The sequence below is a fragment of the Nerophis lumbriciformis genome, linkage group LG22 (assembly GCF_033978685.3).
Source record: "Nerophis lumbriciformis linkage group LG22, RoL_Nlum_v2.1, whole genome shotgun sequence".
NCBI lineage: Eukaryota > Metazoa > Chordata > Actinopteri > Syngnathiformes > Syngnathidae > Nerophis > Nerophis lumbriciformis.
Genome location: NC_084569.2, coordinates 37,540,222 through 37,565,981, shown reverse-complemented (window position 1 = coordinate 37,565,981; position 25,760 = coordinate 37,540,222). Strand labels below are relative to the sequence as shown.

General features: G+C 41.8%; 1 protein-coding gene across 2 annotated transcripts in view; it reads right to left on the bottom strand.

Annotated features, from left to right (window-relative positions):
* pdxdc1 (pyridoxal-dependent decarboxylase domain containing 1) overlaps positions 1–25,198 on the bottom strand; it is a 101,895-nt gene extending 76,697 nt beyond the window's left edge. For both annotated transcript variants that reach the window (XR_009816700.2, XM_061973822.2), the window contains exons 1-3: positions 24,959–25,198; positions 5,653–5,747; positions 2,310–2,378 (exon numbers count right to left, since the gene is read on the bottom strand). Coding sequence is in view for 1 of the 2 variants with exons in the window: in XM_061973822.2 (XP_061829806.1) it covers positions 2,310–2,378; positions 5,653–5,729 (146 nt within the window). In the remaining variant the exon portion in view is untranslated. The remainder of the gene's footprint in view (positions 1–2,309; positions 2,379–5,652; positions 5,748–24,958) is intronic.
* Between the last annotated feature and the right edge of the window lie 562 nt (positions 25,199–25,760).

Below are 25,760 nucleotides of genomic sequence, written 5' to 3'. Positions count from 1 at the left end.
CTTGGGACTACCACTGGACAAAAGTATTGGGACACCTACACTGGACAACAATATTGGGACATTTAGGACTACAACTTGACAAAAGTATTGGGCCACTTGGGACTAAATTTTGACAAAAGTATTGGAACTCTTAGGACTACCACTGGACAAAAGTATTGGGACGCTTACACTGGACAAAAGTATTGGGACACTAAGGACTACAACTGGACAAAAGTATTGGGACACTTAGAACTAAAACTGAACAAAAGTTTTGGGACACTTAGGACTACAACTGGATAAAAGTATTGGGACACTTACACTGGACAAAAGTATTGGGACACTTAGGACTACAACTTGACAAAAGTATTGGGACACTTAGGACTAAAACTGGACAAAAGTATTGGGACACTTCGGACTACCACTAAACAAAAGTATTGGGACACTTAGGACTAAAACTGGACAAAAGTATTGGGACACTTCGGACTACCACTAAACAAAAGTATTGGGACACTTTGGACTAAAACTGGACAAAAGTATTGGGACACTTAGGACTAAAACTTGAAAAAAGTATTGGGCCACTTGGGACTAAATTTTGACAAAAGTATTGGAACTCTTAGGCTGCCACTGGACAAAAGTATTGGGACGCTTACACTGGACAAAAGTATTGGGACACTAAAGACTACAACTGGACAAAAGTATTGGGACACTTAGGACTAAAACTGAACAAAAGTTTTGGGACACTTAGGACTACAACTGGACAAAAGTATTGGGACACTTACACTGGACAAAAGTATTGGGACACTTAGGACTACAACTTGACAAAAATATTGGGACACTTAGGACTAAAACTGGACAAAAGTATTGGGACACTTCGGACTACCACTAAACAAAAGTATTGGGACACTTTGGACTAAAACTGGACAAAAGTATTGGGACACTTGGGACTACCACTGGACAAAAGTATTGGGACACCTACACTGGACAACAATATTGGGACATTTAGGACTACAACTTGACAAAAGTATTGGGCCACTTGGGACTAAATTTTGACAAAAGTATTGGAACTCTTAGGACTACCACTGGACAAAAGTATTGGGACGCTTACACTGGACAAAAGTATTGGGACACTAAGGACTACAACTGGACAAAAGTATTGGGACACTTAGAACTAAAACTGAACAAAAGTTTTGGGACACTTAGGACTACAACTGGATAAAAGTATTGGGACACTTACACTGGACAAAAGTATTGGGACACTTAGGACTACAACTTGACAAAAGTATTGGGACACTTAGGACTAAAACTGGACAAAAGTATTGGGACACTTCGGACTACCACTAAACAAAAGTATTGGGACACTTTGGACTAAAACTGGACAAAAGTATTGGGACACTTGGGACTAAAACTTGACAAAAGTATTGGGCCACTTGGGACTAAATTTTGACAAAAGTATTGGAACTCTTAGGCTACCACTGGACAAAAGTATTGGGACGCTTACACTGGACAAAAGTATTGGGACACTAAGGACTACAACTGGACAAAAGTATTGGGACACTTAGGACTAAAACTGAACAAAAGTTTTGGGACACTTAGGACTACAACTGGACAAAAGTATTGGGACACTTACACTGGACAAAAGTATTGGGACACTTACGACTACAACTTGACAAAAGTATTGGGACACTTAGGACTAAAACTGGACAAAAGTATTGGAACACTTCGGACTACCACTAAACAAAAGTATTGGGACACTTTGGACTAAAACTGGACAAAAGTATTGGGACACTTGGGACTACCACTGGACAAAAGTATTGGGACATTTTGGACTACAACTTGACAAAAGTACTGGGACACTTAAGACTAAAACTGGACAAAAGTTTTGGACTCTTAGGACTAAAACTGGACAAAAGTATTGGGACACTTAGGACTAAAACTTGACAAAAGTATTGGGCCACTTGGGACTCAATTTTGACAAAAGTATTGGAACTCTTAGGACTACCACTGGACAAAAGTATTGGGACGCTTACACTGGACAAAAGTATTGGGACACTAAGGACTACAACTGGACAAAAGTATTGGGACACTTAGGACTAGTTTTACTTGTTTTGGAAAGTCTTGACAAGCCAAATGTTCTTGTTCTATTGGCAGAAAATGTTGCTTAGTTCAAATAAAATACCCCTAATTTTAGTATTTGTTTTTCTTGTTTTTGAACACTGACTTTTTGCAGTGTACCTGATGTAGGCGTAGTTTTAATGCACTGTGAGATTGGATTGCAATATGCCCCACTTTAGTTTACTATGTGTGTCAGTGCTAATGTGTAGGTTTCTTACTCTCCCTGCAGGGGGGCGGGTATGCTGGTTTTACTGAAGAGTGAGCTCCCTGTTCCTGCTTCCAGCTCTCTAGAAAAAAAAAAAAGCACAAACACACAGATGCTCAAATCACATGCAAAAAAACAATGCTTCACTCTTTAATTATGAAGTTACATTACATCACACAATGAATATGTGATATGGTATTCAGATTTGGCTAAATTTGTAAAGAACGTTGCAAATATATTGCATCCAAAAGTGGAAGCACACGGAATCTTTACCAAGTCTAATGGCAAATGTATCTGCTCAAGTATAAAATTGTAATTTTGTAATAATATAGCATTAAAAGCATTTAAATATAATTTATAATAATATAGCATATAATAAAATTGAAAAAATACATGTTTGCTCTGTTTCTTATTCTATTCAACTTTTCCTATACTATTTGAGACTAAAACATATTGCATTTCAAAATCGCAATCTGCATATTACCATGAACTACATTTTATTTACAAACCAGGAAATTAGTGCACTACTGATTCAGTCACTGGACATTCATCTATATTAATCATCAGATCTTATGGTTTAAGTTTTTCTCAAACGTGCATAAAAAGATTGATTAGTTTTTTTCAGGGTCGATGCAAATTAATATGATTTTTGGGCCTAATCACCGAGAACTAGTAGGGGTTAGCAATGTTGGGACTGTTACTGTAACGCCGTTATTTTCGGCGGTAACTAGTAATCTAACGCGTTATTTTTTATATTCAGTAACTCAGTTACCGTTACTACATGATGCGTTACTGCGTTATTTTTTATGTCGTATCGGCTAGAAACAGAAGATCTGAGTGTGTTTTATTGGAGCGCTGCGGTGTCGTCCTTCTGTGTCACAAGGAAAAGAAAAGGCGTGCTTTGTGTGGGTGGAGGCGGGGGGTGCTCCCAGACCGTAGTTGAGGGGCGCAGGGGAGACGTTCCTCCAGGGCCTATGTACTTCGGGGCTAACAACCTTCACTTTACCCAGAAGTGGGTCTTTACAGCTGAGGGTGGATGACGAGGCTGGCGGTTTGTTGCAACTTTGTGACTTTATTGGACGCAGCCATCCACCAAGCTAAATCACCTGCAGGCACTCACTGTTGCCGCTCGCTCACCTCTCTCGCCCACTCACTCACTGACGTCACTCACCTCACAAGCTGTCATATCTTAAAGGGCCACACACTCACACACATACGCTACTCTCATAACAACTAACAAGACATCATGGTGAAGCCAGAAGTCGAGTTTCTTAACATGGAGACATTCTCACTACTTTTCTTTTGTCGAGCACAAAGAAAATAACATTTTAGTTAAATGTAAGTTGTGTCTTGGATCAAAGATCCTATCTACTTAAAGTTAAAGTGCCATTATGTTGCAGATATTTAAAGGGGAACATTATCACCAGACCTATGTAAGCGTCAATATATACCTTGATGTTGCAGGAAAAAGACCATATATTTTTTTAACCGATTTCCGAACTCTAAATGGGTGAATTTTGGCGAATTAAATATTCGCTCTCGGAGCGATGACGTCACAACGTGACGTCGCATCGGGAAGCAATCCACCATTTTCTCAAACACCGAGTCAAATCAGCTCTGTTATTTTCCGTTTTGTCGACTGTTTTCCGTACCTTGGAGACATCATGCCTGGTCGGTGTGTTGTCGGAGGGTGTAACAACACGAACAGGGACGGATTCAAGTTGCACCAGTGGCCCAAAGATGCGAAAGTGGCAAGAAATTGGACGTTTGTTCCGCACACTTTACCGACGAAAGCTATGCTACGACAGAGATGGCAAGAATGTGTGGATATCCTGCGACACTCAAAGCAGATGCATTTCCAACGATAAAGTCAAAGAAATCTGCCGCCAGACCCCCATTGAATCTGCCGGAGTGTGTGAGCAATTCAGGGACAAAGGACCTCGGTAGCACGGCAAGCAATGGCGGCAGTTTGTTCCCGCAGACGAGTGAGCTAAACCCCCTATCGACCCTAGCTTCCCTGGCCTGCTGACATCAACTCCAAAACTGGACAGATCAGCTTTCAGGAAAAGAGCGCGGATGAGGGTATGTCTACAGAATATATTAATTGATGAAAATTGGGCTGTCTGCACTCCCAAAGTGCATGTTGTTGCCAAATGTATTTCATATGCTGTAAACCTAGTTCATAGTTGTTAGTTTCCTTTAATGCCAAACAAACACATACCAATCGTTGGTTAGAAGGCGATCGCCGAATTCGTCCTCGCTTTCTCCCGTGTCGCTGGCTGTCGTGTCGTTTTCGTCGGTTTCGCTTGCATACGGTTCAAACCGATATGGCTCAATAGCTTCAGTTTCTTCTTCAATTTCGTTTTCGCTACCTGCCTCCACACTACAACCATCCGTTTCAATACATGCGTAATCTGTTGAATCGCTTAAGCCGCTGAAATCCGAGTCTGAATCCGAGCTAATGTCGCTATAGCTTGCTGTTCTTTCCGCCATGTTTGTTTGTGTTGGCTTCACTATGTGACATCACAGGAAAATGGACGGGTGTATATAACGATGGTTAAAATCAGGCACTTTGAAGCTTTTTTTAGGGATATTGCGTGATGGGTAAAAATGTTTTAAAAACTTCGAAAAATATAATAAGCCACTGGGAACTGATTTTTAATGGTTTTAACAATTCTGAAATTGTGATAATGTTCCCCTTTAAAATAAATAGCCCTTTGAAACATATCTTTGTCTTTGTGTGTTGTATGTAGACCACATTTCTTTCAGAGTTCAGTGATGCAAATGCATGTCAAGTTGATCAACACATTGTATTATTCTCCAGTGCAATAACAGTACTGAAATGAAGGCTAAAAGGGCATTAAAGGGGGCCTTAAAAAAAAAAAGAAGAAAAAAAGAAGTAACTAAATAGTTACTTTTCACAGTAACGCATTACTTTTTGGTGTAAGTAACAGAGTTAGTAACTGAGTTACTTTTGAAATAAAGTAACTAGTAACTTTAACTAGTTACTGGTTTTCAGTACACTGGGGGTTAGGGGCTTTTCCATATAAAGAAAAATCATGAATGGTTGTTTTGCTTAGTTGTAGGAAGGTTGACACTGATCATGTATATTATAGATTATCTAATGTTAAAAGGAAAAAACAGGTAAACAGGAAAGGAAACGGACACGGGTAAGTGATGAGAACATGGGCTCGATGGGGCACTAGTAGGTAATAAAATGTCAATGTAATGCAGTGTTAGAAACCGATGACCAGTGAGTGAGACAACCACTTGTTAACAAAGTCTACAGTGCAGTGACAATGTCAATGGCCTGATTTCTGTACACACAATAATAATAATAATAATATGGTGAGAACCTTTGTCCATCTCCCAAGATCCTCATGGCTTCTGTCAGATTCTTGTCCACTTGAACCAATGTGGAGTCCATCACCATCAAAGGTGTGCGTGTGGGCTGGGGGAAAATAGAATACATTATAAAGAATCACGCCATTTGAATACAGTTTATTTCAAAAGCTCATTTCAAATCCATCATTTCAAATATTTGTAATAATTTATCACAACTAACAATATAATTTATCATAACTCACTGGATGAGTCAAGACAAGTACCTCAGAGTCATCTGGCCCTCTGTCTAGTTCAGGGGTCGGCAACCCAAAATGTTGAAAGAGCCATATTGGGCCAAAAATACAAAAACAAATCTGTCTGGAGCCGCAAAAAATTAAAAGCCATATTACATACAGATAGTGTGTCATGAGATATAAATTGAATTAAGAGGATTTAAAGGAAACTAAATGACCTCAAATATAGCTACAAATGAGGCATAATGATGCAATATGTACATATAGCTAGCCTAAATAGCATGTTAGCATCGATTAGCTTGCAGTCATGCAGTGACCAAATATGTCTGATTAGCACTCCACACAAGTCAATAACATCAACAAAACTCACCTTTCATGCACAACGTTAAAAGTTTGGTGGACAAAATGAGACAGAAAAAGAAGTGGCATAAAACACGTCCTAGAAAGTCGGAGAAAGTTATACATGTAAACAAACTACGGTGAGTTCAAGGACTGCCAAAATTAGTAGGACAAAACGGCGCTCGCCAATTACTCGAATCAGTGAAGCATGTTTAATATAAACAGTGTGCTTTGTAACAATTAGGGAGGCTTGTATCATGTTTGTCCTCCTACAGAAACCATATTAAAACAATTTTTTTTTTTTTCCCCCCCTCATATTTTGCCATTTTTCATACATTTTTAAAAAAGCTCCAGAGAGCCACTAGGGCGGCGCTAAAGAGAGCCGCGGGTTGCCGACCCCTGGTCTAGTTCCACTACTGTTTAACATTGGCAACTGAGCAATTATGAAAACGAGTTTCAGGACCAATCCCTAAGTGTTTTAATTGTATAGCAACTGACATGAATTCCTTTTGGGCGCAAGCTGCTCGCTTTCTACTGTAAGCTCAGTGTTTGACTTTTCTTTCATGCTTCTACGTAGCGGACTGTATTGGAAAGTGTCAGGTGACTAGGGATGTCCCGATCCAGGTTTTTGCACTTCCGATCCGATACCGATATTGTTTTTGCATTTCCGATCCGATACCGATACTGACCGATACCAATACTGACCGATACTGGCCTATCCGAGCATGTATTAAAGTTTAAAGTTATTTAGCCTACTTAGTTGTCAGAATCATGTTGAAAAGGGTTTTAGTACTCTTGATAACAACTAGCCAGCTGAATTAGGGGAGTTTGAATAATACACAATGGTTGGTAACAAGAAACTGACCTGTTTATTCAAGGATAAACACAAAATAGACAAAATTATACATGACAAACAGAAATGGCATCATTGAACTAGGGCTGGGCGATATGGCCTTTTTTTAATATTGCGATATTTTAAGGCCATATTGCGATACACAATATATATCTGGATATTTTGCCTTAGCCTTGAATGAACACTTGATGCATATAATCACAGCAGTATGATGATTCTATGTGTTTTGATTGATTGATTGAGACTTTTATTAGTAGGTTGCACAGTGAAGTACATATTCCGTACAATTGACCACTAAATGGTAACACCCCAATAAGTTTTTCAACTTGTTTAAGTCGGGGTCCACTTAAATTGATTCATGATACAGATATATACTATCAGATATATACTATCATCATAATACAGTCATCACACAAGGTAATCACATTGAATTATTTACATTATTTATAATCCAGGGTGTGGAGGGGGGCGCCGGATGTAAGTGTCAAAAAGACAGCCAAAAGAGTTTGATATGAGAATAAATCTAAAGTTAAAATATAGGGTCGAAATGCACCCATTTGCAGGAAATGTAGTCTTGATTTTCAAAATGTTCTTTCAAGGCTTGCATGTCTACATTAAAACATTCTTCTTCATACTGCATTAATATATGCTACTTTTAAACTTTCATGCAGAGAAGGAAATCACAACTAAAAAAATCACTAATTTTTTCATACGGTGTTGATGTGGAAATGTTTGCCTCGATGGTGTGGACGTGTGGCACCGAATGGAGATAAGCGTCTCGACAGACGTCACAATATTTGAACAATGATGACGAAAACAGTTTTCTCTGTCGTGTCCGTGTGTCGAAAATTGATATGCGCTTATTTTTTTATTTGATTTTGTACGTGGCATAGATTTGCCGTGCGCAGAGGACGCTTGAGCAGGCGCGCACCTTAGCGGCTGCGCTAGCATCACAGCTAATGTTAGCCATGCCGCTACCTCGCTCTCTGCTGGGAGAGGGCGTATACGTATGTGACGTATGACGTGACAGTATGTGACGTATGACGTGACAGTATGTGACGTGTGTAAGAAGGTGCGCTCGCTGTCTGTGAGAGGGAGACACAGGAAAGAGTGAGAAGAGCCTGTCGTGTAATGCCAGCAGCTAAAAGCAACTGCGTGAGAATTGTGGATGTGTTGAAGGTGTGCTGGAAAATGCGGAACGGAAATTAGGGAGCAGCAGAAAAGTGGAATGTATTATTTAAATAGGTGCGTTGGAAAACACGGACCGGAGTTTTTTTTAAACTGGTTCTGGATCGGCATTTTCCCATGCCTTGCCGATACGCAATTTTTTGCAAATATCGGCAGCCGATCCGATCCAAATATCGGATCGGGACATCCCTACAGGTGACTACTATTTCTTCTTTTGCTTTTTTGGCAGCCTTCATGCTTGGCAACACCTGGCCTCGCGTCGTGTAACGACACAGTAGTTTATTTTAATAGGCCAGTCTAGAATTAGAAAAAAACGTCATAACCGTGCAGTGGTTTGACGTGTTAAATGTCGGTTTATTTGATTTTTCGTGTGTCCATTTTAATGTAACTACAATAGGAGTGGGAAAACTTACAGGCGGGCCACATTGTAAAGGCCAGACAAAAAACACCCAAACGTCTGGCAAAATGTCCAGTTGCCCTCGAAAACATGGTTTTCCTCAGTAAATAAACCCCCAGTCTGCTTTGATCAACGTTTTGTATCCCTGGAGCTACTGTGATACAGTCCATATAGACTTTGGGTTGAAACTACAGTTGAAATTATTTTGATAAATCAAGACCAAAAGTAGAGAGTTTAAATGCTTTAAAATGTAATCTCCCGAATTTCAGAGCCCCTCCCGAAAATCTCCCGGGGCAACCCTTCTCCCGATTTCCACCCAGACAATAATATTGGGGGCGTGCCTTAAAGGCACTGCCTTTAGCGTCCCCTACACCCTGTCGTCACGTCCGTTTTTCCTCCATACAAACAGCGTGCCGGCCTAGTCACATAATATATGCAGCTTTTACACACACACAAGCGAAAGCAAGGCATACTTGGTCAACAGCCACACAGGTCACACTGAGGGTGGCCGTATAAACAACTTTAACACTGTTACAAATATGCGCCACACTGTGAACTCACACCAAACAAGAATGACAAACACATTTCGGGAGAACATCCGCACCGTAACACAACATAAACACAACAGAACAAATACCCAGAAGCCCTTGCAGCGCTAACTCTTCCGGGACGCTACAATATACACCCCCCACACCATCACCACCTCAACCCTGCCCCCCCCAACCCCGCCCACCTCAACCTTCTCATGCTCTCTCAGGGAGAGCATGTCCCAAATTCCAAGCTGCTGTTTTAAAGTACCGTATATTACCAAATAGTAGCCCGGGCGTTTATTTCACAAAATCGATTTTGGAGACAGGCGTTTAAAAGAAGCAGGCGGTTATTTGCACAAGGCTTTTATTTATTTTTGCACCAGCCTGCACCAGGCCATTATTTGGTTACAATGGTTACTGTCCAATATTTTTTTTTCGTACAAAAAACTTTAAATGTAAAAGCTATTGTAAACATACAAACAAAAAAAACAAGAGATCAACATGAGGTAGGCTATCAAAAGACAAGAGATCAACAAGGCCTCAACATGGCAGTAGTGCAACAATTGTCAAATAGAATAGCAATACTAAAAATAAATACACTTTTTAAATAGAGCAGCCTACTGGGAAAAATTAAATTATAGTACCAAGTACCCGAGTAATAAACCCACCATCAAAACAGAACAATAAAGGACTATACGTTGCACCTCATCTCCTGTTATTACTTTACCAAAGCATTGTTCAACCCATCCTTCTGTACTGTTCCACATGTTTTTTCACCATGCTTTCTGTAACTAACCGGACCAAACTCACACGCATTACAAACATAGCAGCTAAAATCATCGGCCTACCCACACCCAACATTTCAGACATAAACCACAGGTCCATCACCCGAATGGCAAAAACAGTAGTCCAGGATATCACTCACCCACTACACCAATACATCATCCCACTACCATCAGGGCGCAGGTACAGAACAATCAAATTCCGGAGGGCCCGCCTCAGGAAAAGCCTGATCCCTGCAGCTATAGCCGCCCTTAACAGCAGGCCCGGCCGACCTGTCTGACAAGCCTGTAAATGTGTGTTAGTCATGTATGATGTCTTTTTGTTATTATTATTATTTTTTTTTGTGTGATTTGTAATGTCTAGTGTTTAAATGTACGGCAGTGACAATGAATTTCCCCAAGGGGACCAATAAATCTAATCTAATCTAATCTAATCTAATCTAATACTGTCACTTAAATAAAATAAAGACTACAGTACTCCAAGTTTTAAATAAAGCAGCATACAGGAAAAATTAAATGATGGTACCAAGTACTCTATAAAACCATCAAAACAATAATACTGCAGCAAACGCAACCCCAGTAGCACTTTAATCTAAATTAAGCAAATAACAGCCCATGGGCGGCTATTTGGACATAGGCGGTTATTAGGAAGAGGCGGTTAATTGACAAAATGGGGTCAGACCCCGGGCGGCTATTAGGACATGGGCGGTTATTTGTCCAAGGGCGTTTATTTGGTAATATACGGTATGTTAAAAAAATAATGCACTTTGTGACTTCAATAATAAATATGGCAGTGCCATGTTGGCATTTTTGTTTTCCATAACTTGAGTTGATTTATTTTAGAAAACCTTGTTACATTGTTTAATGCATCACAACAAAATTAGGCATAATAATGTGTTCATTCCACGATTGTATATATCGGCAGAGGTGGGTAGAGTAGCCAGAAATTGTACTCAAGTAAGAGTACTGTTACTTTAGAGATTTATTACTCAAGTAAAAGTAAGGAGTAGTCACCCAAATATTTACTTGAGTAAAAGTAAAAAGTATGTTGTGAAAAAACTACTCAAGTACTGAGTAACTGATGAGTAACATACACACTCATATCATATATATATATATATATATATATATATATATATATATATATATATATATATATATATATATATATATATATATATACATTGATATATACAGTATATAATTTATAAGTATTTATTTTGCTGTTTTTGTTTACATGTTAAAGGTGTTTTAATGAATATACATGCATGTTTAACATATAGATTCCTTTCTCTAATGAAGACTAGAATATAAGTTGGTGTATTACCTGATTCTGATGACTTGCGTTGATTGTAATCAGACAGTCGTGATGATAACTTCCACGTTTTCAAATGGAGGAGAAGAAAAGTTCCTCCTTTCTGTCTAATACTACATGAAAGTGGTTGGTTTTTGGCATCCTATTTGTCCAGCTTCCATATTCGTTTTTATACACTTTACAAGAAATATATTGGTGTCAAACTCCGTAGCTTGCTAGCTTGTTTACGCTGGCTTTCGGAGACTCTTGTTTTGAAAGCGCAGGCGCGATGGCGCGGCACTTTTATTGTGAAGACAGGAACGTCCTCATGTGCGGTCAGTCTTGAGGCTTTTGACGGTACGGTTGAAATAAAACAAGTATCTTTTTTCCTTCACACTTTTGATTGATTGATTTGAACTTTTATTATTAGATTGCACAGTACAGTACATATTCCGTACAATTGACCACTAAATGGTAACACCCCAATAAGTTTTTCAACTTGTTTAAGTCAGGTCATGTGACCACCTGGCTCTGTTTGATTGGTCCAACGTCACCAGTGACTGCATCTGATTGGTGGAACGAAGTGAAACGTCACCAGTAAGGCAGGCACTTTGAAGGTCTGTCTGACAGACCAAAACAAACAAAGCGTGCATTAACAGATCGATAAAAATTAGTAGCGAGTAGCGAGCTGAATGTAGATAAAAGTAGCGGAGTAAAAGTGGCGTTCCTTCTCTATAAATATACTTAAGTAAAAGTAAAAGTATGTTGCATTTAAACTACTCTTAGAAGTACAATTTATCCCAAAAGTTACTCAAGTAGATGTAACAGAGTAAATGTAGCGCGTTACTACCCACCTCTGTATATCGGTATGGTTGATATCGGAATCGGTAATTAAGATTATCGGAAAATCGGATATCGGCAAAATAGCCATTATCGGACATCTCCAGTCTTAAATTTAGTCTAAAAGAAAATGTGTAATATTCCATAGTTAGGCTGACAACCTGTTTTAAAGTCTGGTACCAGCTATTAAATATTTAAAAACATAATTTCAATCCATAAACACAATACTCGCTTGAGAACTAGTCACAGCACAAACCAGCGGAAGAGACGTGCCAAGCGCTTATTAACTTTTAACACTTGATTTGTTTGAAATGGATCCCCATTAGTTGCTGCACAGTACACACTAGAGATGCGCGGTTTGCGGACACAACCGCGGAGTCCGCGGATTATCCGTGGGTCGGGCGGTTGAAATAAAAAAAAAATTTGATTTTATCCGCGGGTCGGGTCGGGCGGTTGAAATAAAAAAAAATTAGATTTTAAATAGATTCAGGCGGGTGGCAGTTAAACCAATTCGGAAATATATATACATAGTTAAATGTTGTTACCCACATACGAAAAACGAGCAGGCACCTGCAGCATATGCCACAACAGAAGAAGAAGAAAAAAAAGAGATGGCAACGCCGGCAGCAAACGTGGTACGAGACAAACTAAAAAAGGGAATACTAAAGACCAGGGGGAAAAAAAGGCCAGAAAAGTCCAGCGTGGACTCGTAATTATGAGGTTGTAAATCAGGATGATAGTAATGCTGGCTATGTGATTTGCAAGAGCTGCGACGCTGTTTATGTCTACGACAGTCACAAAACCGGGACATCTAACATGGTGCATCACATTTGTGCAAAACCCCGAACCTCCACAAACACCCTGAGCATGAGCAGTTTCGTCCGCCGTGATCCCAGAAGAGTGCCACAGGATGTTAAAACAAGGCTTACAGATGCATGTGTGAAACGCAGCTGCCTGCAGCAGTTTGAGTGGTGTGCGTCTGGGCCGTGACAGCGTGGCACGCATTGAATGTCTCTGCTACATTGGACCAGTCTCCTTTCTTTAACAGGCAAAAGCTTTATAACCTCACTAATGCCTTGCATCGTCTATATTAGATATATAACAGCGGGCGGGTGCGGGCAGGTGCGGTTTTGATTAAATGTTAGTTCGGGTGGATGCGGATGGTTGACGACTTTTGTGATGCGGTTGCGGATGAAATAATTGCCTATCCGCGCATCTCTAGTACACACTAATCTTACCAGGGTCCATCAATTTTTATGTTTATATTCTATCATTAATGCAGTGTTTCCCACACATTCATTTATTTGTGGCGGCCCGCCACGAAAGAATTACGTCCGCCACAAATGGATTTTTCGGCTTTTGACTCGCTCGACCGCTCATAAAAGCAATGGGACTCTGTCTGTGAATGTTGCTTGTAGTTACAACTCCGGTGCAGTAGGTGGCGGTAACTCCGCCAAATACGAGGGTAATATAGGTTATAGCTGCATCGCTCGCGGCTCCTCATATATTTAACGTTAATCCACGATTTCACCGAGCGTTTCACTGACGGTGAGCAGCCTGATGCTGCTTCATTAACACCGCCGCTGTTTGACTCGGGGGCCGGGGCAGACGCACGTAGTAACAGTCACGTGTTACCATACCAACGAGCTAACGTGTCCAGGTTATAACCCTGTTGTCAATAAACACACGTGGAGACGGTGCTTCAGATACTGCTTTAATACTGAAGATAATTGTCCACTGTCCACTGCAGCATGTGAATGCAATGAAAAGAATAAAATCTGAGCCAACCAGCTGTTAAAATGTTATCCAGGTTAATGTTTTGGCCATTAAAGGCCCTTCATTTCAAGATTTCAACTGTGATCGGGCTTTAAACAGGTGGCTGACCTGTTCAGATGAGTATAACTGCTACTGGTCAAATAATGTGAAATAGCATTTAATTTTACATGTATGCAATGCCATTTAAATGTAATTATAGATAATAATAATAATAATAATAATAATAATAATAATAATAATAAATACTTTGTAGTGTTGTAAATAGTCAACGGGAAGGATTCTAGTAAGATATAAGCCATGAGCACTACACAGCCAGAAAAAAACCTAGGCAGGACAAGTAAAAATATTGGGGCAAGTAGATTTGAGAAGTCGGGCAAGTAGAAAAAAAGCTTAACGTTGAACCCTGCATGTGTTGAGCTGCTGCCGCTTAAGGTTAGACGGCACTGTACATAGAGCGCTTCTGCTCGTTAGTAATACATTCTAATGTTGGATGTTCACTCCTTTACACAGATGAGTATAGAAAAATATTTTCAACGGCCGAAAAGGGCTGGACTTGGAGAGGAGGTAGGCCTACAGTCCGGACCACAGGTGCGACCTGTTCAGCAGGAGGAGGAGGAGGAGGTTGACTGACTGTGGCAGGACACCTCTGCCTCTGTTTCACTTCATGTTGCTGGTAAATAATATGGTTGTAGTAGTAGGCTAAAGTTAAATTATTTAGTACTCACTAATTAAAGGGGCAGAGCTTTAAGAGACATTTTAGCTTTTATATTTTATAAGATATATTTTTTGTAAGAACCACAATTAATAAATATATTTCAGTGAATCACTAATTGTTCAAATCTGTATATAAATATGTACATAAAATGTTGTAATTATATTGCAACTCCGCGTTCTTCTTCGACATCGCCGCTGCCGCCGCCACCCCCCGCCCCTCGACCACACCACCACAAATAGATGCCTGTCCTGTGGGAAACACTGTAATGTTATGTCTCCTAAGCAGCAGTGGGTCAAAGAACATGACAGCCATCAATCACCATGGAAGTGAAAATGAACTTTAATAAAAGCTCAGCGACAGGAGACATGCCCGCCAATATTGGCTGCTCTTTTCATCCAAACTGATCAACTGTCGTGACCGTCACTTAGGATAAAGACTATAAACGCTAATGAATGCTCGAGGGGTACCGTATTTTTCGGACTATAAATCGCAGTTTTTTTCATAGTCCAGTGCGACTTATATATGTTTTTTTCCTTTTTTATTATGCATTTTCGGCAGGTGCGACTTATACTCCGGTGCGACTTATACTCCGAAAAATACGGTAATTGATTCCATGCGCCTTCACAAGGGGACCTGGGAGACTATCTTCCACACTATGTCCGGGACAATGTTTGAAGAAGGTAGTAAGAAAGTAAAGCGTTGTTCTCTTTTTATTACCTCCTCCAGGAAGTATGTTTTATGTCAACATTATGTAATATTGTCAATATAGTGATCTGTGTGTTTTCTTATCTTCTTCTTTGGTGTCAACCACTTTGTGTTACCACTTACCTGTGCATGAAAAGTGCTATATAAATCATAATTGATGGATTAATGTAATTGTTGTCATTGGTTTGTCCGTCAGTCAGTCAATGAAACAACTTTTATTTAAAGAAATATTCAAAATGGGATAAGGAGAGGGACACGCTGTAGAAAAATGGATGGCTGGATGGGATAAAGAACAACTGATTAGATTCTGGACCTGATCTGGATCATTTCTACTATTTTGCTTTACATTTGGGCTTGCTTGTGTGTGTGCGTTGGGTGTGTGTGTGTGTGTGTGTGCATGTGTTTGTTAGCGGCTCCGCAGAGACAAAGACAGTGGATGACTGACAAAAGTGTTCATTTCATTCCCCGATACATAGCTCAAAAAGTTACGACCAAATGTGTATCTATATTCGTCCTAAATGCAAGAAAGAACCGGTCATTACATTTTGGGGCTGATTTGGATCATTTATTCTATGTTGCTTTAACGTTTGTGTGTGTATGCTTGCTCCTTTCACACAGACAAATACAGTTGATCATTTACAGGACGCTTCAGTCTCTTTCTTTGACTACGCGATAGAAGATTATGGGCACATTTTGATGAAACTTTCAGTAAATGGGATAAGGGACTAGGGCCACAACTAGGGATGTCCGATAATATCAGACTGCCGATATTATCGGCCGATAAATGCTTTAAAATGTAATATCGGAAATTGTCGGTTTCAAAATGATCGGTACTGGTTCCAAAAAGTAAAATGTATGACATTTTATAATGCCGCTGTGTACACGGACAGAGGGAGAAGTACAGAGCGCCAAATAACATTAAAGGCACTTCCTTTGCGTGCCGCCCCAGTCACATAATATGTATGGCTTTTCAAGTGGATGCAAGGCATACTTGGTCAACAGCCATACAGGTCACACTGAGGGTGGCCGTACAAACAACTGTAACACTGTTACAAATATGCGCCACACTGTGGACCCACACCAAACAAGAATGACAAACAAATTTCGGGAGAACATCCGCACCGCAACACAACATAAGCACAACAGAACAAATACCCAGTATCCCTTGCAGCACTAACTCTTCCGGGACGCTACAATATACACCCCCGCTACCCTCGATAAATGCTTTAAAATGTAATATCGGAAATTATCGGTATCCATCCATCTTCTTCCGCTTATCCGAGGTCGGGTCGCGGGGGCAGCAGCCTAAGCAGGGAAGCCCAGACTTCCCTCTCCCCAGCCACTTCGTCCAGCTCTTCCTGTGGGACCCCGAGGCGTTCCCAGGCCAGCCGGGAGACATAGTCTTCCCAACGTGTCCTGGGTCTTCCCCGCGGCCTCCTACCGGTCGGACGTGCCCTAAACACCTCCCTAGGGAGGCGTTCGGGTGGCATTCTGACCAGATGCCCGAACCACCTCATCTGGCTCCTCTCCATGTGGAGGAGCAGCGGCTTTACTTTGAGCTCCTCCCGGATGGCAGAGCTTCTCACCCTATCTCTAAGGGAGAGCCCCGCCACCCGGCGGAGGAAACTCATTTCGGCCGCTTGTACCCGTGATCTTGTCTTTTCGGTCATAACCCAAAGCTCATGACCATAGGTGAGGATGGGAACGTAGATCGACCGGTAAATTGAGAGCTTTGCCTTCCGGCTCAGCTCCTTCTTCACCACAACGGATCGATACAGCGTCCGCATTACTGAAGACGCCGCACCGATCCGCCTGTCGATCTCACGATCCACTCTTCCCTCACTCGTGAACAAGACTCCGAGGTACTTGAACTCCTCCACTTGGGGCAAGATCTCCTCCCCAACCCGGAGATGGTATCGGTTTTTATATTATCGGTATCTGGTTTTGTTTTTTTTTGGTTTTTCTTCAATTAAATCAACATAAAAAACACAAGATACACTTACAATTAGTGCACAAACCCAAAAAACCTCCCTCCCCCATTTACACTCATTCACACAAAAGGGTTGTTTCTTTCTGTTATTAATATTGTGGTTCCTACATTATATATCAATATATATCAATACAGTCTGCAAGGGATACAGTCCGTAAGCACAAATGATTGTCCACGAATAGTACTAACCTTTAACACTTAATTTTACTCATTTTCATTAATTACTAGTTTCTATGTAACTGTTTTTATTAGAGATGTCCGATAATGTCGGCAGGCCGACATTATCGGCCGATAAATGCTTTAGAATGTAATATCGAAAATTATCGGTATCAGTTTTTTTTTATTATCGTTTTTTTTATTTTTTTCAATTAAATCAACATAAAAAACACAAGATAGACTTACAATTAGTGCACCAACCCAAAAAACCTCCCTCCCCCATTTACACTCATTCACACAAAAGGGTTGTTTCTTTCTGTTATTAATATTGTGGTTCCTACATTATATATCAATATATATCAATACAGTCTGCAAGGGATACAGTCCGTAAGTACACATGATTGGTCCACTAATAGTACTAACCTTTAACACTTAATTTTACTCATTTTCATTAATTACTAGTTTCTATGTAACTGTTTTTATATTGTTTTACTTTCTTTTTTATTCAAGAAAATGTTTTTAATTTCCATCCATCCATTTTCTACCGCTTATTCCCTTCGGGGTCGCGGTAGAGGCTGGAGCCTATCTCAGCTGCATTCGGGCGGAAGGCGGCGTACACCCTGGACAAGTCGCCACCTCATCACAGGGCCAACACAGATAGACGGACAACATTCACACACTAGGGCCAATTTAGTGGGAGGAAGCCGGAGTACCCGGAGGGAACCCACGCAGTCATGGGGAGGACATGCAAACTCCACACAGAAAGATCCCGAGCACAGGATCAAACCCAGGACCTTCGTTTTGTGAGGCAGACGCACTAACCCCTCTACCACCGTGCTGCCCTGTTTTTAATTTATTTATCTTATTTTATTTTATGATTTTTTTTTAAAAAGGACCTTATCTTCACCATACCTGGTTGTCCAAATTAGGCATAATAATAATGTGTTAATTCCACGACTGTATATATCGGTATCGGTTGACATCGGTACCGGTAATTAAGAGTTGGACAATATTGGAATATCGGATATCGGCAAGAAGCCATTATCGGACATCCCTAGTGGAATGCAATGTTAAAACATGGGTGTGACTTCCACTGTTTACTTTAAGGAGCATTATCGCAACATACAATTAGTGCACCAACCTGCCAAAAAAACCTCCCTCCCCCATTCACACTCATTCAAACAAAAGGGCTGTTTCTTTCTGTTATTAATATTGTGGTTCCTACATTTCTAGGCAGAGTCGTGGCCATGGCGGAGAGGGTATACGTCTAAAGGTTGCGTCACTGCTGTTTGCAGATGATGTGGTCCCGATGGCACCTTCGGTTCGTGACCGTTCGAGTGTTCAGCGGCTGGAATGAGGATCAGCATCTCCAAATCTGAGGCCATAGTTCTCAGCAGGAAACCGATGGGGGACGAGACTCTGTCCCAGGTGGAGGAGTTTAAGTATCTCGGGGTCTTGTTCACGAGAGAGGGAAAGATGGAGAAGGAAATCAGCCGGAGAATCGGAGCAGCTGGGTCAGTATTGCAGTCTCCCTGCCGCACTGTTGTGACGAAACGAGAGCTGAGCCAGAAGGCAAAGCTCTCGTTCTACCGAGCTATCTACATTCCTACTCTCACCTATGGTCATGAAGTGTGGGTCATGACCGAAAGAATAAGATCGTGGATACAAGCGGCCGAAATGAGTTTCCTCAGAAAGGTGGCTGGCATCTCCCTTAGAGGTAGGGTGAGAAGTTCAGTCACCCGAGAGAGACTCGGAGTAGAGCCGCTGCTCCTTCGCTTGGAAAGGAACCAGCTTAGGTGGCATCTCGTGGGGATGCCTCACGAGGTCCTCGTTGCACGTCCCACTGGGAGGAGACCCCGCGGCAGGCCAAGGACCAGATGGGGGGGATTACATCTCCTCTTTGGCCTGGGAACGCTTCGGGATTCCCCAGGAGGAAGTTGCTAATGTTGCTCTGGAGAGGGAAGTCTGGGGGTCTCTACTGGAGCTGTTGTCCCTGCGACCCGATTCCGGAAAAGCGGTTGAAGATGGATGGATGGATGGTTCCTACATTATATATCAATATCAATATCAATATCAAAACCGTATTTTCCGCACTATAAGGCGCACCTAAAAACCACAAATTTTCTCAAAAGCTGACAGTGCGCCTTATAACCCGGTGCGCTTTATATATGGATTAATATTACGATTCATTTTCATAAAGTTTCGATCTCGCAACTACGGTAAACAGCCGCCATCTTTTTTCCCGGTAGAACAGGAAGTGCTTCTTCTTCTACGCAAGCAACCGCCAAGGTAAGCACCCGCCCCCATAGAACAGGAAGCGCTTCTTCTTCTACTGTAAGCAACCACCCGCCCGCGTAGAAGAAGAAAAAGCGCGCGGATATTACCGTACGTTTCATTTCCTTTGTGTGTTTACATCTGTAAAGACCACAAAATGGCTCCTACTAAGCGACAAGGATCCGGTTCATGAAAAGACGCAATCTCTCCATCCGCACACGGATTACTATTTCACAGCAACTGATATTCCTGTGAACCGCACTGTGGATACAACGGGAGCACGTACGGTGAATATTCGCACCACAGGGAATGAGAAGTCATCCTTCACTGTGGTTCTAGCTTGCCATGCTAATGGCCGGAAACTTCCACCCATGGTGATATTCAAAAGGAAGACCTTGCCAAAAGAGACCTTTCCAGCCGGCGTCATCATAAAAGCTAACTCGAAGGGATGGATGAAGAAAAGATGAGCGAGTGGTTAAGGTAAGTTTAAGTTTAAGTCCATGTTGATATACGATTCCATGCGCGCCCACATCACGCTGGTTTTAATATATTATTAAAGTTTGACTGACCTATTTGACTGTTTTTTTGACATTCCTTTAGCGCAGTTAGATGCGGCTTACAACACGGGGCGGCTTATAGGTGGACAAAGTTTTGAAATATGCCGTTCATTGAAGGCGCGGCTTATAACCCAGGGCGGCTTATGGTGCGGAAAATACGGTATATCAATACAGTCTGCAAGGGATACAGTCCGTAAGCACACATGATTGTGCGTGCTGCTGCTCCACTAATAGTACTAACCTTTAAAGGGGAACATTATCACCAGACCTATGTAAGTGTCAATATATACCTTGATGTTGCAGAAAAAAGACCATATATTTTTTTTAACCGATTTCCGAACTCTAAATGGGTGAATTTTGGCGAATTAAACGCCTTTCTATTATTCGCTCTCGGAGCGATGACGTCACATCGGGAAGCAATCCGCCATTTTCTCAAACACCGAGTCAAATCAGCTCTGTTATTTTCCGTTTTTTCGACTGTTTTCCGTACCTTGGAGACATCATGCCTCGTCGGTGTGTTGTCGGAGGGTGTAACAACACGAACAGGGACGGATTCAAGTTGCACCAGTGGCCCAAAGATGCCAAAGTGGCAAGAAATTGGACGTTTGTTCCGCACACTTTACCGACGAAAGCTATGCTACGACAGAGATGGCAAGAATGTGTGGATATCCTGCGACACTCAAAGCAGATGCATTTCCAACGATAAAGTCAAAGAAATCTGCCGCCAGACCCCCATTGAATCTGCCGGAGTGTGTGAGCAATTCAGGGACAAAGGACCTCGCTAGCACGGCAAGCAATGGCGGCAGTTTGTTCCCGCAGACGAGCGAGCTAAACCCCCTGGATGTCTTTGCTCACACCGTCCCTTATGCCACCGAAGATGATCAAGAGAAGAATATCGACCCTAGCTTCCCTGGCCTGCTGACATCAACTCCAAAACTGGACAGATCAGCTTTCAGGAAAAGAGCGCGGATGAGGGTATGTCTACAGAATATATTAATTGATGAAAATTGGGCTGTCTGCACTCTCAAAGTGCATGTTGTTGCCAAATGTATTTCATATGCTGTAAACCTAGTTCATAGTTGTTAGTTTCCTTTAATGCCAAACAAACACATACCAATCGTTGGTTAGAAGGCGATCGCCGAATTCGTCCTCGCTTTCTCCCGTGTCGCTGGCTGTCGTGTCGTTTTCGTCGGTTTCGCTTGCATACGGTTCAAACCGATATGGCTCAATAGCTTCAGTTTCTTCTTCAATTTCGTTTTCGCTACCTGCCTCCACACTACAACCATCCGTTTCAATACATGCCTAATCTGTTGAATCGCTTAAGCCGCTGAAATCCGAGTCTGAATCCGAGCTAATGTCGCTATAGCTTGCTGTTCTTTCCGCCATGTTTGTTTGTGTTGGCTTCACTATGTGACGTCACAGGAAAATGGACGGGTGTATATAACGATGGTTAAAATCAGGCACTTTGAAACTTTTTTTAGGGATATTGCGTGATTGGTAAAATTTTGAAAAAAACTTCGAAAAATATAATAAGCCACTGGGAACTGATTTTTAATGGTTTTAACCATTCTGAAATTGTGATAATGTTCCCCTTTAACAGTTAATTTTACTCATTTTCATTAATTAGTAGTTTCTATGTAACTGTTTTTATATTGTTTTTATCCATCCATTTACTACCGCTTATTCCCTTTTGGGGTCGCTGGAGCCTATCTCAGCTACAATCGGGCGGAAGGCAGGGTATACCCTGGACAAGTCGCCACCTCATAGGCCAACACAGATAGACAGACAACATTCACACTCACATTCACACACTAGGGACCATTTAGTGTTGCCAATCAACTTATCCCCAGGTGCATGTCTTTGGAGGTGGGAGGAAGCCGGAGTACCCGGAGGGAACCCACGCAGTCACGGGGGAGAACATGCAAACTCCACACAGAAAGATCCCGAGCCCGGGATTGAACCCAAGACTACTCAGGACCTTCGTATTGTGAGGCAGATGCACTAACCCAGTGATCCTCAACAGGCGGACCGCGGTCCATGTCCGGACCCAGCGACGTGTCCGTCCGGACCCAGCACGAATTATAGTAAAAAAAAAAATTAAAAAAAAAAAAAATGTTTTTTTTATTATTATAATTATAATTATTATAAAAAAATATAATAATTGTATTTATCTGTGAGTTATCGCTAGCGCATGTCAACGTTCTTTGTTGTTTTTAGTCAAATATCTCCACGTTTCGTTTACACTTCTCGTGTCTCACTCACTCCGTGTCTCTCTCTCTCTCTCTCTCTCTCTCTCTCAGAGAGAAAGAGAGAGAGACGGAGTGAGAGCGAGAGAACGCCACTCTGATTGGCTAATTCCGGGGTATGGGTTGTCATCTCTTTCACAACGACGCGCTGATAGGCTGTTACCACCTGGGTCATGTGCACAGTGCATGGAACCTTTCGCTGCAGGCACACAGTTGTCTCGTATCGCTACTTCGCTAACTGTTCACTTGTCAGTCACTGAATGTGAATCAAATCACAATGGCATGCTCCAAGTTGGCTCAGGCTGGTAAAAGAAAGGTGGACAGGGAAAACCGACGTTTCAAGGAAGAATGGACAGAGCAATATGTTTTCATCCTACCTACTGCAAGTACCAGACCAATGTGTCTACTATGCAACACTACTGTTGCTCTGGTGAAAAGTGAAAATCTGAAACGTCACTATCTGAAAGAGCACCGCGAATTTGAAGAGACATTTCCTCATGATTCAGAGCTAAGAAAAAAAGAAATCACGAGGCTGAAAAAGCCATATGAAACATCAAGCAAGATTTTTGTTAAATCTATGACACAACAAATAGCAACAGAGCAGTAACGTGCAGTGAGGTTGATGGCTGGTGAGGCACTGACTTCAACACAGTCAGATTTACAAACATATGAACCCTAAAGAGTATCTTATTCACCATTTGATTGGCAGCAGTTAACGGGTTATGTTTAAAAGCTCATACCAGCATTCTTCCCTGCTTGGCACTCAGCATCAAGGGTTGGAATTGGGGGTTAAATCACCAAAAATGATTCCCGGGCGCAGCGCCGCTGCTGCCCACTGCTCCCCTCACCTCCCAGGGGGTGATCAAGGGATGGGTCAAATGCAGAGGACACATTTTTTCAAAGTTCTTATTTATTTTTGTTTCAAAGAAAATATTTCATGTATTTTATTGGATATTTATTTTATTTTTGTTAATTTTAAGAAAATGTTAAACTACCTACCTCCTGCTATTATATAAGCTTGACCGATAATAAACGGACCCAGCCTGTTTCAAAAAAACATTTGTGGACCTTCAAGATTTGTACTTGAGGACCCCTGCACTAACCCCTCTCCCACCGTGCTGCCCTATATTGTTTTTAAATGTTTTTAATTTATTTACCATCCATCCATCCATCCATCCATCTTCTTCCGCTTATCCGAGGTCGGGTCGCGGGGGCAGCAGCCTAAGCAGGGAAGCCCAGACTTCCCTCTCCCCAGCCACTTCGTCCAGCTCCTCCCGGGGGATCCCGAGGCGTTCCCAGGCCAGCCGGGAGACATAGTCTTCCCAACGTGTCCTGGGTCTTCCTCGTGGCCTCCTACCGGTCGGACGTGCCCTAAACACCTCCTTAGGGAAGCGCTCGGGTGGCATCCTGACCAGATGCCCGAACCACCTCATCTGGCTCCTCTCGATGCGGAGGAGCAGCGGCTTTACTTTGAGCTCCCCCCGGATGACAGAGCTTCTCACCCTATCTCTAAGGGAGAGCCCCGCCACCCGGCGGAGGAAACTCATTTCGGCCGCTTGTACCCGTGATCTTGTCCTTTCGGTCATAACCCAAAGCTCATGACCATAGGTGAGGATGGGAACGTAGATCGACCGGTAAATTGAGAGCTTTGCCTTCCGGCTCAGCTCCTTCTTCACCACAACGGATCGATACAGCGTCCGCATTACTGAAGACGCCGCACCGAGCCGCCTGTCGATCTCACGATCCACTCTTCCCTCACTCGTGAACAAGACTCCGAGGTACTTGAACTCCTCCACTTGGGGCAAGATCTCCTCCCCAACCCGGAGATGGCACTCCAATTTATTTACGTATCTTATTTTATTTATTTATTTCTTTTAAAAAGGGCCTTATCTTCACCATACTTGGTTGTCCAAATTAGGCATAATAATGTGTTAATTTCACGACTGTATATATCGGTATCGGTTGATATCGGTATCGGTAATTAAAGAGTTGGACAATATCGGCAAAAAGCCATTATCAGACATCCCTTGTGGAATGCAATGGGTGTGACTTTCACTGTTTACTTTAAGGAGCATTAGTGCAACATCTATTATTATGAGATTACAGACAGTTATTACATTAAAGTTAAAAGAAGATGAAGTGTACTTTGAAGTGGAAAATTGCAGGCAAAAGAGCACAATCCTATTTAGACGGGAGTTTTTGACAGGTGCACAGCTGATATCGTCCCTCGCCGACAGACTCGCAATGTCCGCAGCTGCCTTTGCTCTTATCTGCACGGTGTGAATAACGACGGCCAGGCTGAGCAAGATTTTTTTTTAAATAAATAAAAGGTGTAAATAAACATTTTAGTCTGTCAGCGATGTAGCATGTTAGCATGTCTGACAGCGGCGCGTCACAAGCGGCTAAGCTAAGCGAGCACGGATCTTTAAGCCTTCCTCTTACCCTTCACACTCCAATTGCAGCGTCCCACGAAGCGGCCTAAGGCGAAGAAATGCCGGCGAGTCCCGTCATGGAGTTCGGTTGAAAGGAGGCCGAAATGTTGGACTGAAAAGTCAAGTGTTTCCTGCTTTGTTCTGCTTACGTGCGCTTTACTTCCTGGTATGGCGGCTCGACGTGCGTTCCACGCTGGCAATGCTGACGTCACGCCCCAGAGAGAGAGAGGCCAGTCAGGTGGACTGGTGACGTCACAAGATGCCAACAGTCACCTGGCTTCTTGCTACATGTATGTATGTATGTGACCTATTTGTGTGGACTTGCCTCTTTGTGGTGTTAAGTTCCTGTTATAAGCTGTTATACAGTATATGCCTTGAGCTCTTATTTTGAAGGCGCAAAGAGCGGAAGTGGTGACACGGTGTGGCGGAGCGGAGTTTTGGAAAACATAAACGAAATAAAGTGGTCCTTTATACATATATATATATATATATATATATATATATATATATATATATATATATATATATGTATATATATACAGGTAAAAGCCAGTAAATTAGAATATTTTGAAAAACTTGATTTATTTCAGTAATTGCATTCAAAAGGTGTAACTTGTACATTATATTTATTCATTGCACACAGACTGATGCATTCAAATGTTTATTTCATTTAATTTTGATGATTTGAAGTGGCAACAAATGAAAATCCAAAATTCCGTGTGTCACAAAATTAGAATATTACTTAAGGCTAATACAAAAAAGGGATTTTTAGAAATGTTGGCCAACTGAAAAGTATGAAAATGAAAAATATG